Source organism: Strix uralensis, chromosome 15 (assembly GCF_047716275.1).
Source record: "Strix uralensis isolate ZFMK-TIS-50842 chromosome 15, bStrUra1, whole genome shotgun sequence".
Classification (NCBI taxonomy): Eukaryota; Metazoa; Chordata; class Aves; order Strigiformes; family Strigidae; genus Strix; species Strix uralensis.
The window spans coordinates 16,990,655-17,009,904 of record NC_133986.1 but is presented as its reverse complement, the minus strand read 5'-3'; the positions used below and the strand labels follow the sequence as shown (position 1 = coordinate 17,009,904).

At 44.9% G+C, this 19,250-nt stretch overlaps 1 protein-coding gene across 6 annotated transcripts in view; it reads left to right on the top strand.

Annotated features, from left to right (window-relative positions):
* The first annotated feature begins 14,417 nt into the window (after window positions 1-14,417).
* Window positions 14,418-19,250, top strand: part of SPTY2D1 (SPT2 chromatin protein domain containing 1) — a 31,022-nt gene continuing 26,189 nt past the window's right edge. For 5 of the 6 annotated variants that reach the window (XR_012630931.1, XM_074884617.1, XM_074884616.1 and 2 more), the window contains exon 1: window positions 14,493-14,645. Coding sequence is in view for 4 of the 6 variants with exons in the window: in XM_074884617.1 (XP_074740718.1) it covers window positions 14,586-14,645 (60 nt within the window). In the remaining 2 variants the exon portion in view is untranslated. Of the gene's footprint in view, window positions 14,438-14,492; window positions 14,646-19,250 lie in introns of those variants that run through there. The other variant, XR_012630932.1, reaches the window with a different exon arrangement.

Here is a 19,250-nt window from a genome sequence, read left to right as displayed (position 1 = left end):
AGTTTAATGGAACTGCAATATAACCTGCAAGACAATTTCCCAGCTGGTAAATCGTGTTTAAACAGCAAAAAACAAATATACTTTCTTATTGCTCCAGTCTTTTTACATCTGGTTGCTTAGCATTGTTCCTATCTTGTATCCACTTTGCCGTGCTTCAGCAAGATTGCCAAACACACTGGCCAAAAATCAATTTGACAGAGATCAGAAAAAAAAGAAAAACAAATGAGATATAACAGTCACTGATGGGATATACAGACATATCAATTTGGCAGCTAGTCAAACTCCTCAGAGCCATCAGTTGTGCTCATTAAATGTCAGAGTTGTGAATTTGCCCTGGGCATTATCAGCAAAGGCCTGAACGTGGCCCAGCTTGGTTGAAAGAGATTTTCTCCCCAAAATTTCAGGTAAACAGGTGAATGAGATGTCAATAGCAATTCCATACCCCAGTTTTAGCTCCAGAACCAGATTTCCGTGCCACAAAGCCAGGTTGTAAACTTTTCCTTTTATTCCAAATAAAGATAAATCTTTTCCCTAAGTATTTAGAGGTACTTCTCAAGCAAAGGCTCCCAAACCGTACAGATTTGAATTTAAATGCCAGTAAAACGGGTACCACGTTTTTATTTGCTAACGTTCATTTACACAGTAATGTAAGCATTTACATAGACACATTTACCTCAGATCTTTTCCCCTACACCACAGAAGTGATAGGACTTCTAAGTGGGTTTTGGTGGGGTTTTTTGACATGGAAGATTCAGGAAGCAGCAAACTTTCTGTAAACACTCAAATTTGGGAAGAAAGAAGCTGCCATTACTGGGTTTTGTTTTCTTTAATATCACAGCAGTTCATATGGCAGCTGCCAGGAGGTGACATAAAATTGAATACAACTAGAGTGAGGTAGAGAAAACCAAATTCTTCTAGAGGTCAGCAAAGAAAGAGAAACAGCTCCCTTCCCTGCTAGTGCTGCTGGGCACTACAGGAGAGGGCATGGCCAGCACCAGAGACCTCCCCAGCCCTGTTAAGTTGCTCCACTCTGCACATCAGGAGGTTCTCACTTCTTTGGGTTCAAAAAGCATAAATTAGAAGACCCAGTGGCTTGCTCTTTTGTGTAAGCTTTGGGAAAATTGTGGGACAAGAGTTTATACTAAGCAGACATCAGGAAGCGCGTCTTATTTGTACCTGACCCAGGCCTCGACAATGATAGGATTTAAGCCAGGTATTATTTAGATAACTACAGAAATCAGTGAGGTCTCCCACTGACAAACTGATTACCCAATGTGGCCTAGGTTGTGAAACACGCTTGGCTAGAGCTCTGCCTCACTAAGGACCTTGGGATTTGACCTTTAATTTTGAATGCGTGACTGTATAAACAAGCCATCACAATTTGTCTGCACTGCACTTGTCACAAAACCCATTCACACAGAAAGCACCTGGACATAAGTAGCAGGCAGAGGCCATTCTTGTAACACCCAAACCTGGCGATTTCTGTGAGGGCAAGAGAGCTCCTTACCTTACCACACAGGTGGAGAGCTGCCCACCCTTATAGCCGGGGTGCTAAGCATTCTGCAGGTCCCTCTGTAGGATCCCTTTGCCTGGGATTTTCATATATCTGGGCATTTGGAAAAATGTTCAAGATCCAAGTGTTCCCCTGTTTAAGAGAGAGATACTATTGCTTCTGGAGTGCAGTATTACTGTTGCATTAGGTAAGAGTCACCATCAGCATTCTGACTAATGCTGACTGCTTATATCATATTTCAAAACATGCAAACAAATCCGTGGCCTTTGCTCCCAGCAGAAGTGCTGTGTGGATTTGAATGCACACAGGGACACTGGCTGGCAGGAGGGGACCTGCAGACCAGCTAAACCATGCACTACTGAACAACTAAATGAGGAAGCTTCTTAAGAGTGAAAAGTCTATGTCAGACACTGCATTTCTCTAGCACGGGACCCAACAGGGGTCACTGTCCTTCATTCAACTGCTCAAAAGCGGCAGCACCCTCAAGAGAAAGTGGCATTTATTAAGCATATGCTGAGTAGCATTTGCAATGTATATGAGCCACTTATTTCAGATATTATTTACCAGAAAGGAGGGTAACGATTCTCCACCTCTAGCATACTAATTATCAGGAAAGAGTTAAAATTGTAACTGCAACCTCAAAATCTGTACCTTGTTGTTGGGTCAGCAGTTTGCCTGATAAAGGAGCCCTGACCTCCTCACCTGTAGAGGAAAGTCCAAAGATATCTTCAGAAGGTACCAAAAAGCAGAAGTGCAGAAATCCACATAGAGAGGCAGCCTGGGAATACAGGCCAAAAAGCCATGTAACATGGTGGAGGCCTCTGACTCCCAAGAAGAGAGTACAAGTCTCGACTCATAAATTTGCGATGCCCCCCAACCACATGAAACCCCAACCAAAGGATGTCTCCTTTGAGTTACATGAACTGAATCTTGCTGAATCTGCAATTCAGTGCCATAGCTGCACTGTTTCCTGCAATCCCTCTGATGCTAAAGAAAATTACTTGCCTATTATCTTTACTGTTAAAGCCTGGATTTCCTGTGCAGGGCAAGTCCTCATGTAAAAAAGCAGAGAAAATGCTTTAAAGAAGGAAGAGAATGTGCTCAGATTGTGAAGCAGCTGATCTAAAGGCAGTGAGACCCTTAGGGAACCCTGGGCCACAATAGTTGACATTTGAGGCAGGAAATGATGGTTTATTTAACTAACTGAACTGAAAACTGCCAGGGAATTTATACAAGGGAAACAGAATTAGTAAGAGCAGCATTTAGCGAAGACAGACATGAAGGCTAAAACTCCTATGATCGTGGGAAATACTAAGAGGTATTTGACATCTGTAAGTAGAAGTGGCCTCTGCTTTGTGATTCATCTAAAAGACAGATCAGGTGAGCAAGGGATCCCCCGGAGGGTGTTCCTGCTTGCTCAACACAGCTTCTTGCGGTGTCTGCTGCTTCTGTCTGCTGCTTCTCCATACAGTTTCCCCTCCAGCCACAGATCTGCCTTGAAGTTTCTGAGCTACAGTAGCACAATTCTGCAACTAGGCTGTTCTCCTCCTAAATATGCGTGTTTTTTCAAATGCTTTGGTAAAAATACTTTTGAACACATTTGCCAGTTAAAAAGGACCTTTCTGTTCAAATAATGGTGTTTTTTTCAGAGGTTTTCTTCACTCTTCTTAACAATATGCAGTAAACACTGCCATTTTTCACTTTCTGTGGTAGTGAATGATACCCAGGAGTTTGACTGCTAGAGGATCTGACTACAGACACCCAGCTGAGAGGAGAAAACCTCTCTAAGTCAGACAACAGCAAACGAGATGGAGAGAATGGCTCAGCATAAAAGCATTCACTATTCATCAATACCCAGGGGAGAAAAATCTGTGAGCAGTTTTTGGGTTTCACAAACCAACTCAGACTTTGCCAGAGCCTGGCTGGTCTCAAGACAGAGATCCTGCAGATGAAATGCTTGATCTATGATCTCCTCCATCTTTGCCCAACAGGGACATTCCCCATGGCCCAGGTTTCTCTCCTGCATGTCCCTACCCCTCCTCGCTCCAGCCCTGCTGAGGGCCAAGGAGTCAGTGTTTCAGGACTGGAATCCATTGTCCCAGCTGCACTTGAGCCCATCTAACAGGGAAGATGGCAAGTAGCCGTCCTGCAGAGCAGTGACCTTAACCTCCTTCTCCAGCACACTGGGAGAGCAGAGTTCAATGAACAACAGTCTGGCTGCACTGCTGAAAGCCATGGCCTTAGGGGAACTAACTTGTTGTTGTTGTTAGGTTTGTTTCCAGCTGAATGGTTCCCGGTCAGCTTCATTGTGCAATTGTACAAATCCTGATGCCAGCACAAATAAGGAGCGATGGAAGAGCCAGAGATGCAGCCAGAGCAGAGGCTTCCTCTCTCAGCAGCTGCACTGGCTTAGGCCATCCACAAACAGTTGTGAGATGCCTGCTCCGAGAAAAGCTTGAGGCAACCATGTTGAATGTAAAACCCTGTGAGATGATTATTCAGACTCTCCTGCAATTGTGCACAGGTCCTAGCACGGGCTTGCTCCTCCCTGTACCGCACTCTGCTCAGTTGCTGCGTGCTGCATGCTTTTTAAATATTCACACAGCACTATCTGGAAGAGAGTGCTTCCAAGGGGAATGAGTCTATGACACCACATCATCTCCTGCTGAGCACCAGCAAATCATCGCAACCTTGGACAATCGATCAACAGATTTTGTGTTATTTATGTTGCCCTAAAGGCTACATTTCAAAACCTGAAATGCATGGATTGGAAAAGCTGATAACAATTCATTATGCTCAAGCTGTTTAATAATGCTGCACAGACCCTGTTTGAAAAGCTTACTTTCAAGGGAGGGAATTTAATCAACTTCCAGACTAACTTCCTCCTCTGTTACAGTGAGCAAAAAGTCTTCAAAATATTTAGAATCTGATTTAAGCTAACAAGTCAAGGAAATAAGTGTTAAAACACAAACTGCTGCTTGATGCTCTATTTGTAGTTCATCCAGTGGTAAAGAGCCAGATTCTTGCCTAGTATAAATGGGCATAAATCCACTTAAGCCATGCAAGAATGTTGATTTGTGCTTGCTACAAATCTGACCTTTATTTCAGTGTTTCATGGTAAGTGCCAATCTTCTTTGCACTGCTCATTTATGGGAATGGAATTAGATTTACCAAGGTATGTTCTGACAAAATGGATTGCTTTTCCCTTAAATTTCTGTGCCAGGGATAAAATGGTGGTCTGTTTCAATGCAGAACTGTTAATAAGATAGCTTTGTTGAAGGAAAGTCAGAAATTATAGTATCAGTCATTGCAATGCATGGGTTTTATTTCTCAAAGTTACACTAAATGAGTACAATATGCTCCACAGATTACAACCTCCTTCTAGGAAATCTGACATAAAGCTGCAGAATGGAGGTTGAAGTAAGTTTAGCTAACAAGCAATTGCATAAAAGCTTAAATACACAAAGCCGAATGATTTGCTGAGAGTGTAGTAGAATGAATATACCCTTACATTTGCTTAACTCAAACTAGATTGCTCCAAGTGACTTTATGTTCTTTATTTCTAAGTCCACAATCCCTGCACTGAGGCTTAGCACACTGCACAAAACCAGACTTACCAGAAGATGATAATCAAGAATTTATTTTATTAGTTTTAAATATAACACTCTCGATTTTTGACTATGCTGGCTGCATGATAAATACAGCTTATCACTGCAGAGAACCGTGCTGAGAAAATTGCGTGTGAGATTACACTACTGTGAAGTGCTCAATATGGGGGCTACACTCAAAAGACGGAGCTCATGTAGGAGGCAGCTGCCTGTTCGCTAAATTCTGTTTCACACATCTTAGGTTGCTGTTTTCAGTCTGCACTAGCTTTTGATTAGCTTCCTGATGATGACTGAAGTGCTAGTTTGCATTGAATTGTTTACAACCTGGCCACCAGGTAAAGAATTCTCCTCTTAACGTGATGGTACACCCATAGGGATTTGACATAGAAACATTAAGCTTGGTACGAATGAGGTAGGAATGGCGATGTGCAAGTGTGAAATCATCAAGAAACAACAAGAAGGGGCAAAGGAATGGCATGTGCAGCTTCTGAAGGCACTGGGGTCTGGAAAACCAAAGGCGGCTTCCTGGGTGGGTCTCAGACCTATGCTGGAGGCAGTTTTTCTCCAGCCCTGACTCCTAGATCTACTGGAGCTAGCTTGTCTCCAGCCATGTCTCCTAGGTGGACCCTGGACCTATGCTGCAGCTTTGTCTTCAGCCCCATCCCCTGGGTGGACCATGGACCTGTGTTGCAGCCTTGTTTCAAGCATTGTCTGTGGTCCCATCTCCTGCTGCTCCTGGATGGCCTCTGGACCTGACTCATGAACTTTGCCTTGTTTGGGACTGCTGATGGACCTTGTTATCAGTACCCAGGTCTGTGTGCCATGTTTAGGGACTGCACCCAGTCGGCGAAGGCACTGCCCGTGCTGGGTCACTCTCGGCTCCTGGCTTGCAGCACAGTCCTGTCCAGGCTACATGGCGACACGCACCTCCATCCTCATACAGGAGTCAGAACAGTCTGTAACAAAAAGTATCCCTGAAATCAGTTTAAAATAAAATAAACTTCCTCTTCTATGCAGTTTTGCCTTGAACTTTGCTACATTAGCCAAACATAAGTGAAGAAAACACTCAGCATAACACAGATCTGATAGAGAGGTGCAGGGGTTTTTGTGCCCTTGATTCTGGAGTTTGTTCCCTGATAATATGCAGAAGATATTGGATTTGTTAATCTTGAAGGGGTGGGGTGGGGGCGTACTTGATAATCTGGGTTTGAGTTTCTTCAAGGCAGGGAGAGGCTGAGATGAAGAGGCGCAAGAGGCAGAGGAGCAGAGTTTCAAGGAACAGTTCATTTTGGGTGGCTTGCATTTGGCAGCTTAGTATATTGGTTTTGTTTTCATGTGTAACACAGTAGAGATCTGTAAAAACAGCCTAACTTTCAGAAATGCCATAGCCCCAAAAACCGAAGTAGATCTTCAAATCAGACTCTCAGCACTGTTTGGGAAATAAATCCAAATATTTCTCTAAGTGTTTGAAAAGATGATGGTTTGGCTCCAGAGCGGTATGAGAAAATGTACAATCCATTTGATCCGCTTCAGATGCCACAACCATCTGCAACTGCATGTGGCAAACACACATTTCTCAGCTTTGCAGGCATGGATGATTATGAAGAGCTTCGAATACATTCAGTAAAATAGATAAACTTTTGGTATGCTCTTTTGGTTGCTTAGCTCTCTCTCAGCAGCATTCTGTGGAAAGATCTCCTCCCGGCAGCGCGGGGACGCGCACAGCGCCGAGCTCTGGGCGCCGAAGCCGTTGTGTCCAGCGGTGTCTGCGAGGCCGCCAGCAGCCCAGCGCCGGGCCGCGGGCAGGGCTCCCCACGGGCAGAGCTCCTCGCGGGCAGGGCTCCCCACGGGCAGAGCTCCTCGCGGGCAGGGCTCCCCGCGGGCAGGGCTCCCCGCCGGCAGGGCTCACGGCGGGCACGGCTCCCCGCCGGCAGGGCTCACTCCGCCGCGCTGAACACGCCGTCGGGCAGCACCTCCCCGCCCAGCAGGCCGCGGCGCTGAGGCACGGCCGCCATCTGCTGCCAGAACCCCGCGCCGGAGGGAGCGGGGCGGCCCCGGCGGGCCTGCAGTTCTCGTCTGCAGCTTCGCCCGTTCTGGCGCAGCTCGTACTGGTTATTCGTCTCTTCGCTCCCAGGGGGACAGAACGAGCCGCCGTCCCCGGCCATGCGAGCGGGCGGCAGCGGCGCGGCGCTGGGCCCCTGCGGGGGCCGGCCAGGGAGGCCCCGGCCAGGGGGCTGCACCGACAGCTCCGTCTGGACGTGTCTGCGCCCGCCGCTGCCCCGCAGTGCTGGAACTGTTGCTCTCTATGGACCCGAAACACCGTTTTCTCAGAGTCTAGATTGCGCACAAATCCTTGGTCTCTCGGCTGGGAAGTGGGATGAAATGCGAGTGGGGGTTTTGGTCCCGGGCGGTCTCTAGGCCAGAGCCGCTGCCAGTCCTGGCTGGGGGACAGTCGCTGAAGGGGGGCAGCTGCCTGGCAGGCCAGGTTGTCTTCCCTGGGGTGCTCTCCCCAGAGGCTGTTTCTTCAGCGGTCTAAATGGGCCTAACCCCGCATGGAGGAAGGCCCTTACTGCTTTGCAGGTTGTCCTGCACGTGTTGTTGGCTTTACTGTTAACTCCAACATCTGGGCGCTGTGCCTGATGGATGCCTGCTACCTGATGCCCGCGAGCAGTTGGTGCCTGCACATTGAGGCCTGTAACAGTTAGTGATAAGAGAAGCGTTCCATTATGCCTTAAATATTAAGAAATTCTTTTACCAAACAATGTTTAACTTTGTATTTAACAAGGCCTGAGTGGTTAAAATGTACAGTGAAAACATCCTAACCTTGAGAATAGATACATAGATACATCCTGGCAGAAATGCTCAAACAAGGCGGATAAGAAAGAACAGCTTGGCCGGGCAACAGAGTTGGGAAACACCCAAGGAGAAGAGATTGTCCCCAAAAGGCTCATGACCATAAAAGAGGAAAAGGAGTAGGGGGCTAACTCCTCAAACAACCACTGATGACCACCCGAAACCCCCACACATGCATAGTGTAGTTCTGCAACACCAGCATTATGTAAATGTAATAGATAGGCAGAAAGGTGGAGACTTCTTGGAAAATGTATGAATATTCATGTCTTTAAGGTATATAAAGGATGAACTTTTGGGTTAGTTCCCACTTTAGGTGGAATGATCCCCCGTATATCCACAGCTGCAATAAAGAATGCCTGCTTTCTAAAACTCCAAAACGAGTCTTAGAGAGTTCCTCTGCCGACTTTTACAGTAACATGACTGCTGTTTAATGTTTAAATACTGTTTTTTCCACATTTACTGTGATGGTGATTTTTTTCATTGCCTTCTTTTTAACAACTTTGGAAAGGAGGTTATTCTTATAAACCAATCCCATCTTTGCACCTTATTTTCATAATTCTTATGAATACATTGCTTGCTTAAATAGTTAGACCTACTGTCTATACATCCCTATACCACATATTATTGAGGGTTTTTTTTCTCTTTCCCATACACTTACCTTTTTGGACTTTTGACATGTTTAAGCAACAAGCACTTTCAAGTTACTTTAGCTAACTAAACTATTGAATAAGCTAAACAGCTAAACTAAATACAGGGATTTTCTTTTTTTCCATTCTTCTTTCTTCTCTGGCTAAGAGAACACTTTGCAAATACAACTATTCCACCAGCTGGTGTTATTCAGTATCATTATCCTCACTTTCTGGCAAACTTACTTTTTGTTCATGTGGATTTTTTTCATGAAGATGTTAGTATTTTTGTCAGTAGTGTCCTGATTTGATAGGTGGTCCAAAGGGCCTGGTTCTTCACCCTTGTAATAGAGTTCACCCACTGACTCTAGGTCACACTGAATGCTCACAGGCAGTCACAGGGTGCTACATGGCTAACTGCTTGGTGGGGTGCAACTGTATTTGTTTGCACTTATTTCTGGATCAGAAAGTTTCATAGCCGTTGTTTAAAGCATGAAGTTGAAAATTGTCCTAAAAAATCCAAGGCAGTTACTTGAAACCGCTTTTAAAGACTAGGGAATTTTGTTTCATGTCAGCTTAAATTTGTTTCTGTCCCCAGTGTACAGTAATGTAAAAGTGGTATTTTGTGATTCCTCTAGATTTGAAATATATGCATTTTAGATGACTGATAATTTTAGATCACATACAGAGGAATTCACATTCTCTGAGCTTAGTTTGTCTAGCTTGCATTCCTGGGTTAGGAGGCTGTACCCATTCTGTGACCAGCTGAGCCATTAAACAATGAGAAATCAGTATCAGTGAGATTCCTTTGCCTGGAATAAATCTTGTCAAACAAGCTCATTTCCAGCTCTGATATCTGCTTCTGTATAGCAGAAAAGCCACAGATGCCAGACATCTAGGTTTTAGAAAAACTAACACCGTCTTGCACAACCATCCGTCTCACAAGCAAGTCTAGAAAAACATAAATGAATGAGTACACAAACAACAACTGGATCCACAGAATATTTAGCAAGAGTACGTTGTTAACTTGGCTGGGCACGTCAAGCAGAATTCTGCAGGAGTATCTCGGTAGCACCAATTTGATACTTTCATTAAATAATTTGGATGGCAGAAGAGACCACTTGCTTACCAAACCCACTGGCTGGAAGGGGCAGGAAGTGTTGGAGGACAGGGCTAGGATCAAAATGAACTTGGCAAATTACAGTCAGGGGAAAGTAAGTGATTCAAAGGACATGCTTTCACTCTCTGCAAAATTACCAACATCACAAATGCAGGCTGTGGAATTCCTGATCTGATAGTATCACTATATAAACAGACTTGGTGGTTAGCACGGATCACAAATCAAACAGGAGTCAGCCACGCCACTACAAAAAAGGCAAATAGCACCAGGGGCTATATAAAAAGGAATATTGTTTGCCAGGCAAATTAAGATATTCTTCTGTTATGCTTGGGGCTAGTAAACCTTCGGTTGGAGTATTGTATTCTGCTTTGGCTAGAATAATTAGAGTTTTTATGAGGAAACATTGGAGGAATTGGAGTGGTTTGTCCTAGAGAAAGGGGAGACCCTGCGGGGGAGGGGGGGGGGGGGGGGAGCTAAATATGTGAACTGTATTTCTAAGAGAGAGGGCAATAAACTTACCTCATCTGCTGAAAAGGCTCAGTGGGCAACAGAGATCTGGGTTAGATGTTAGAAACATTTTTACCATAGTGCAGATAAAAAAACAGCAAGAGATATTACTATGGGGTGTGACAGCCTCGGGTTTTGAGTTTTCAAGCACAGATTGGACAAGTACCTGTCAGAAATTACCTAAATGTAACTGATCCTGCTTTTTGGATGGGACGAAGGAGACAATTCCCATCCCCGTTCTCCTGATATTCTTGTTTGGAGCCAGGGGTCATCTACGTTAGATGTCTAAATTATACATTGTCAATACCAGCTAATTATCATCCTGAGACTCTCGCTTTCCATTTGTTTTAATATATCAGGAAAAAAATATCAGTGATTAATAATTCAAATCCGAAGTAGCTATAAAGTAGGCTGGCACCATGCTATGCAAAGTTGATTGTTCAGACCTGTGTTTTCCAAGTCCTAGGCTTCTTTTGAGCACATACTGCCAGCTCTGCTAATGTCTAAACAGCTGACGATCTAAAGACCTGTCTGTTGGACATTAGGATGATTCAGTTCATTTAATAAAGGCCACACTGGAACACCCATTTAACTTACTGCAGAAAGGATGCTGCATGAAAAGGGGAAAGGAAAACGCACACAAATATTACTCATTCAGAAAATGCTAAATCAGGCTCTGAACAGCCTTTGATATTTGACCTCTGCAGATGGCCTGTAATTAAGACTCTAATCCTTTAAACACTTAAACACACTTCACTTAAAAGTTAATAGGATTAGTCACATGCCTGAAGTGTGCATGGCTGGGGTGAAAAACTGTTGTTGAGTACAGCTGATAATAAACTTGCAACGAAGGCTCTGGTGGAATATTGTCTTGTATTTTCTAAGTCTTTTCTAAACGGTTATAGTCCAAAGTAATTTCCTAATGTGAAGATACTTAATAAAAATAAAACTTAACCAAGTTCTTGCTTAAAAAGGTATACACAAAAAGAATAAATCGATCTGAACTTTTTCTGAGGCAGAAATTACAGGTTCTTGGGAGATTTGAGAAGAGTTATTTTGATTTTCTGGAAGATGTAGGTTTAAATTCACTGACTTTTACAATTCTTTCAAAGTAAGTTTGAGGTTAAACATGCACAGAATCAGACAGATCAGAGAGTTACAAAAAGAGGAAGAAACATTTTCTTTCTTGCTTTTTATTTAACGGAAATATCAGTTTGGCTTAAAAGCACAAAAGCTGTTTCTTCTCTTGTTGCTGACAGACTAGCTGTACTTGGGAATCCTGGCAAGGCTAGTCTGGATCAGTTCATCACGTTGTAAACGCGTGCAAAGATAATGACGAGTGAACACAATTTGGGAAGAGATTTAAGATACAGGGAGGACAGAGCTGTAGGCATACCTGACACGGAGGTTCCCATTTGTAGTTGCACATCTGCCAGAGAAAGAGACTGGACTACATCAAGGCATTGTGCTGACATGTAATGTGCTAGATCTGGGTTTAAGGGCCATGGGTGCAATCGGGGAATCCTGACACAGCTCAGCATCACTTGCTACTACCCTATAAAATGCCTGCAGCACATATTTACACAGTGCTATTATTTCTGCCATTGGCTCTTAACACAGATGTAAATCCCCTCTGCTGAAGGACATGTGGTGTCACAGTATTATCATATACAGGATAAGGTAATGACTGTGGTTAAATGTTTCCAAAAAGTGGTATGCAGCAAACAACCGCAACGCCATCCCCTGGCCTGGTTGTGACTCTTCTTTTAGATGCAGGGAGAGGTTTTCTCCACTCATCTTCAGGACTGCAGTCAGCAGAATAAAGATTGCATGTAGCTGACTTGCGGAAACACGACTGCACAACCTATAAGGTTATAAAGTAGGAATGTTTATTCAGCGCTGAGGCACACGGGGGATCGGTCCACCACAAGTGTGCGCACCCACCGTGGTAATTTGTCTTGGCTTTATACAATGCAGTGTTACATATTCATGATATTTTCAAAAACGCTTATACATATTCATGATCTCCCCACGAAAAGGCAGGTTTTATTATAACGAGTTCTAAGAAGTAATTTCCATGTGCTCCGCCCTGGTCTCCTCCTAGTTACGCCAGCGCAGTGTCTCCTGGTGGTCATGGGCCAGGGTCTCAGAGATGAAGTATCTCCTCTTCCTCACTGTTGAACTTTTCACCTCTGTTTCTTGCGCAGTCTCTGCAGCCTCCGGGGCTTAGTCTAAACCACAGGGCTGGTTTCAACCAGTTTCCAGGGCTATCTTCTTATCTTGCTACTCCATTCTAACTTGGTCATCCTTTAACTACTAGATCTCTAATTCCTAAGTTTTATTTACTAAATGTCTAGCTTCTATATTTTATTTCAATTTCCTATTTTTACTCCTCATTTCATAGCCAAGTATTCCTGCCAACTCTAACACGGACCAAAGTAAGCAAACAGAAAAGCCAAAGAGCAACAATCATCACTCTCTCAATACTGTTGTTGTCATTCAGGAATCTGAGTCATACTAAAAGGTCTCTCAAGGAAGGGCGCAGTGGAGATACAAGAAATTCAAGACAGAGTAGGGAAATTCTGATTAAAGCATTACAGCAGTGATGGGGTGGCAGATAAGACTACAAAAAAAATGGCACCCTATCCTTCTTGACAGTACCACAGAATGCCAGAACGGAGAAGAAAATCGGTGAGCCACTCACTGCCTGTGAGGAGACTGACTAGAAAGTCTTAAAAAATACTTAAACTGAAAATTTAAAGAAAGTAATAATGTAAAGAGGGCGGAAACCAGAAGAGGTGATCCAGGTCTGAGTCAGAAGTAAAAAGTCAGTGTAGTGTTTTATGGAGATGAGAATTGAAAGGGGAAGAGAGAGAAAGATTAAGTTCTTACAGGACAAGGGGTTAAATCAGGACTGTGGCCTGAGAGAAAGCAGCGGGAGATCAGGGGTGTCTACCCTGCACAGAGCGGTACCACGCAGAGATACCAAAGCAAGCATTACAGAAACAACTTCAGATCTCCTGTAGTTCAAGCTCTGCCAGTTAACTGGTGCAGTGCCTCACTCAAATAAATTGTCCTGTTCCTCCCCTCCATTAGGGCCACACTGGGCACCTTTACACCAGGCTGTAACACTCAGAAAGGAATTTCAGATACGGAAAAAATAAAGTGAGGGCAGTGAAGAGGCAGAGGGAGACTGGAAAAGGTAGGAACCTGGAGGAACTGAAAGTGAAGAGTAGTCAAAGTAATAGCAATGTTAAAAAAGAATTTATGTTGAAGCAGGGTAAAATGAAGGGAAAAAAGCTTCCTTTCAGTGCCCAGGTTTCTGTGAGAAGCAGTGTGGAGTAGAGGAACTTTTGTCAGGTGGATCTTGGGTAAGAGTAACAGGAGGAGAGCTGACAACTGATGCAAGGGAAGAGTCTCCTGTCAGCTGGTGTTCTTGCACAATTTTCCGGGTTGTCAGAGACTTGGAAAAGTATTTGAAGACACACAGAGCGTTCTGTTCGGCCGCGCCGAAGGTCAGCATTGCTCCTGGGGGCCCCCATTTACCAGGCAGCATTCTCGCGGCCCGCAGCACCCTGCCGCCCAGTGACATCCCTAGGAGCCAGGCACCACTTTTCAAGCCTCTGTAAGCCAAGAAAGATCGCAGCGGAACACACACGCTCCTCTTTTGTGGCCGATTCCCACCTGGCCGCTGTCCCCGCAGCAGCTGGGCCGGCGGCCGCAGTTGACCCCGCCAGCAGCTCCGGAGGGACGGGGGCAGGTGCCAGGGAGCGCCTCGATGCTACCGGCCGTCGCTCCGCAGAGCTTGACCCCTTCAAACCCCGCCACACCTCACCGCACAGAAACGGCGAGAGCGGATATGAGAAAAATAAAATAATCATAGCAATGTTTATGTCAAGGCCGGGGGGTTGATACGGTCTCTGGGTGAAACCAGGGTGCGCAGCGGCGCGGCCGGGGGGACAGAACCGCGCCTCCGCCCCCCGCGGCACCAGCTGCCTGCGGAACGCCGCGGGCGGGGCGGGGCGGCCCCGCGGCCTTTATTAGGCCGCCCCCGGCGCAGCCCCGGGCCCCACCACTGCCCCGGGGCTCTCGGAGAGGCGCCGCCCCTCTCCCCCCATCTCCGGACGCGTTTCCTGCGGCCGGGCGCTCGTCACGGAGGAAGTGACGCGCGAGGCGGGTGACGCCGGCGCGAGGCGAGGTGATATAAGGGGTAGGCGGCGGCGGCCGGAAGCTGAGCGGAGCCGAGCGGCGCGGCGGGCGGGCGGGGGCAGGGGCGGCCGGCGGCGCCTCTGCCGGGCGCGGAGGGGAGCGGGGAGGAGCGGGGCGGCTGCCGCCTCGCCCCCCTGCCCGAGCCAGCCATGGATTTCCGCAATATTCTCATGATGGCCTCGGAGCAGCAGGGGCTCAACGCGGTCCCGGTGAGCTCGGGGGTGGCTGGGACGGGGTGGGGGGGGGACCGGGACGCGTGAGGCCGGGGCACGGCGGCCGTTGCGGCCTTTGGGGCGGCGGCGGCCCCGGCTGCCCGCACGCCAGCCGCTTCCCGGCGGGTCGGGGCCGTGCGGGGGCCCGCGCTCCCCTCACGGGGCGGTGAGGGTCTTGCCGGGGCCTCGGCCCCCGCCTGGGAGGGGAACGCGCCCGAGGGAGCCGGCCGACGGGCCTGGCTGGCTCTGGCGGGGCCCGCCCGCGACCGGGCCCTTCGCCTCGCCGGGCGGAGGTGGCAGCTTTCGGGGGCTGGCGGGGCGCCTGTCCGCAGCGGGGCGAAGCGGGGCTCCGGCTGTCAACAGGTCTCGGCACGCTAAGGGCTGGGGAAGGGGCAGGCGGGGTTTGCGCCTTCTGGTCGCCGAAAAGCCCGAGATCCCGAGAGCAGAAACGGTGGTGCAGGGGAAGGTAGTGGTTGTGGTTAAAAATCGGATAAGTCCTTTTGTTTGCTCTGAAAACAGAAGTCTGCCACGTCTCAAATGCGGGTCGGAGACAAAGAATGACAAGTTCTGGATGAATGTGCTGAGTTGTCCAGTACCTTTGTATCCATTGCTAAGGAATAGCCTGCAACAACTATATGGAGATGATTGCTGAAAGACACTTGGTGTGTTACTGATATTATTCTGAAGTCTCTATTTCAGCAGTTCGTATTTTAACTCAAGCTATCAAGTTGATGTTGATTTGGTATGAAATAGCCCACTTGGCTGAATGAAGTCTGGCAGTAGGAAGGGCCTCTCGCATTTTGGTACATTAGCATACTGGTTTCATTCCTTTGGCAGGACCCAAATTATAAGTAGTGCTTATTTGGATAAAAAATATTTTCTCTTTGGTAGCCACCAGCTTAGGGAAACACTTTTCCTGTCTGTTCTTTAACAGAGTGCCAGAGGTCTGCGTTTCTATCATTAGCTCATGTCAACCAGTGTAAATTGAGGGGTGGTTGTTTTTCGTATAAACTAGGAAAAACAAAAAAGCGTACTCTTTAGTTCTGACACTGCTGAAATGGAGAAACTAGAATTGGGAGTATCTCAGTCCCTATATCACTAGTAAAACTTTAGTAATGTTCACTAATGTGACCAGTTGATAATATGGACCACCCATATGGTAGATACGTTTAATTTGTCAGATTCCGTAGTGTTTTAAAAATCTATAAAAAGTACTCTTTAATATTTAGCCTGACTTAGTTTGTCTCTGACTCTACATAGGAATCTGGTTTGTAACATAAATATGAAATATATAAATTCTTTAAAGATATTGAAATGCCTGTTTTACGTCTCTTAAAACAAGCTGTTCCACTAAATTGTCACTGGGTTATTGTAGTTCTTTAGATGTTTAAAACTTCTTTTTACCTTAGTTTTCTCATGCAGCTTTAATGTACTGTACCACTATTTTCTGTCATAAATACTTATAAACTGTGATGATGAATTGATGAAATATCTGGCATGTTCCCTACTGCAGATGTGATGGTGGAGGGAGGCAGTCCTACTCGTTCGATGGATACGGGTTTTGTTACTCTTCTTAGAAAAGGCAGGATTAAGATTTGTTTACCTGATTAACTCATGGAATGAGAGTGCAATTCAATCTATAGCTGAAGCAGTTTGGTTTCCTGCTGTTCTAGCACGTTAGTGGTGCAGCTTTTAACTGTAAAGTTGGCCTTAGTCTCTGAGCAAAAGTGGAGCTGCGCTTGGCACTGCTTGAGGTTATCTGCAGCTGTTGGGCTTCAGAAGAGGGCCTGTGGAGGTTTTCTGATCAATGGACATCAAAGTAACTCCACTAGATTAAAGCTAGTACATAAAATATGTTCACAGAACATATTTCAATGTATATTTAACATATAATTAATCTTAAATATTTTTATTAAAAATACCATACAGACTAATTACAAAATTTATTGGTCTGTACAGTTAACAGGTTTCCATAAATGTTAATTCCTGCATTAATCAACATATCCCCTGAATTTCCCTTTGAGAAGTTTATTTTAAACTCTACAGTACACTACACTAAATATTCCATGCCTATTTTAATGAAAAAGAGTAACATGCACAAGTAGTATATATATCTTTCAAAAGTAGAAACTATAGGAAGACCCTATTTAAGAAAGAATATGGTCTTTTATGGTAAAAGAGGGACCTGCATAAAACAGGTATTGCATCATGTCCCTGTAAAAATGGATCTGCTTGTTCATCTCCCCGTGGAAATCCAGATTCAGAAGGAACATTGCTGAAATCAGCCTTTCAGTGCCCTATTAGTTGCATCAAGTTTTGTTTCTAAATAAAACTGTACATGTATGAACTAGTCTATAAACTATTAATGATGTGTTGCTAATAATCTTCGTAGCAGTTGCTGAAAAGAGCCCCAGTTTTTCTCACATAATGTTCCATAGGGGCTTCAGTATTGTGTGCGTATGTATATCATTACATGTGTTCATATTAGCAGTTCATTAGTTATCCAGTGTGATCTTGCTTTGAGACATGATACCAGTTATGAGGTTTAATGTTGATTTTGGTAAGATTTAAGTACTTTGTCACTCTTCTGGTTTTGGTGAAATTGGTATACTCTGTTATGCCACAAGTTTTTGTGACATAATGGATGTGGTGAAGCACTTTGAGATGTTTCTATGGAAGATATTCTTCCATATGAAATAATAATAATAAGTATGAAATAAGTATGAAATAGTATTGCAATTTTTTAAAAACCACTGAGCAGAGGTGAAACCAAGTCCATTCTTTTATTTCACCTTGTTTCTATTTTCATTAATAATTTATTAGAAATGATCTCATATAGCTCCCTACTCCTTTTAACTGAGGATAAATCTTTGGTGTTCAGAACTTACAAAAAATCAGATACCGAAGAGCACTTAACCACAAAGAGGTGACCCAAAACTGAAACAGCTTGTTGTCCACGTCAGCACTTGTTGAAGTCTGACTATGTTAGACTGATACATAGTGAGTGTGAATTATTACAAAATAGGCTCCGGTAAAGTTGACAGATACAGGTAGCTACCAGAAACTAAGTATTTGCGAAGTAAATATCCCAGAGTTGGTTCAGAGGACCCTGTGAGCCTGCCCACAAAATTGTCATCTGCAAGAGAAGCCCTGCAAGAGAAATAACAGAGAATGGCTGTGAAGTACAGACTGCTGTCGTAGAACAGACTCCTATTTGATTGGTGTGCATGCATTTATTATGCAGTTAAAACTTGTATCAAAACAGGGCTAGAAAGGCTTTGTATTATATGGACATCCACATGAGAACTGCAAGATAAAAAGTTGGCAGGGGGTGAGGAGGGCTGTTACTCTGAACTTGATAGTTAAATTCCAGGCACTTGCAAACACTGATGAAAATGTGTCAAACTTTCAGCTTTTCCTATTCCTGGTCTCTTTTTGCATAAGCAGATGAACGTGGAGACCACCTTACCACTATAGAAAGGAAAGCATAAAGTATGCTTTTTAGTAATTTTTTTACAGTGTGAAGCAACATCTAACAGAAGAAATTTCTCAATTTTTTTAGTTAATGGTTCAGCTTGGGTGTTGGGGCAGCAGCTGCGAAATCTTAAGAAAATTATTTTGCATTTTTAGGAGTAAAATGTATAACCCTGTTAGATTGGTTTTGGGAGATGAGAACAGTGTGAGCTGATAGTTAAAATGCTCTTACCAGTAAAGCCTTTCTCTTGGTAGGGGTTGTTAGAACCTGAAGAGAAGCAAACCAATTTAAGCATGCCTGGTAGCATTATGTGCACATATTCTAAGAAAGTCTAACTGCAGAGTGAGCCACTGGTAACCCCAGCGTGGTGTGCACAGAGGACAGTGACAAGACTGCACCTTGGAAGTACCAGCACAGGGTGATAGCAGAGGCCCCTGGGCAGCTAACACAAATGACCACTTAAAATTTGGAAAGCTGCCTTTTGAGGAACTAGTGTTAGGACAGTGAGAGAGGAGTGTCACAAACGAGGATGTAGATGTGGCTTAAGTGGGTGAATGAAACATTAGTGATGTTATCAGAAAGTTACACCCCCGAAGAGTATTTAGGGGAAAACAGGGACTTCCCATTGGAGAGGGCTATGTGTCTTGATGAATGGTAAGGAAGAACAAGAAAACAAGCAAACAAAAAAACCCCACCTGTGAGAACCTCTGCAAGTTGCCCATACTGGACAGCACAAGTGGAATTGTCTTTACATTGCATGTGCAAGCCCATAGCACCATGATTAGTTGCACAGGTGCTCTCCTTGAGAACCAGGTTTGGCAGAATTGATCACTCCTATCTTGCATTGCTACCTGTGTAAACATTGATCATCCTTAAAGGCAATGCTACTTCTGTTGCTCGTGTCTGGGTCTGCTATTTGGTCTAGACCTTTTGGGGCTTCCTTTGGATGCCACAGAGTTTACAGTTATTTTATAAAATCTATTTTACAGTCCAAGATTTGGCATTTGAATGGTGACATCCAAACAGCTGCAACTGTATGGGGATTATGTGCCACGTTTCAAAGAAAGTGATTTAAGAGCAAAACCTTGGTTGCAGATTACACAGTTAAACTTGTGACCCGGAGCTTG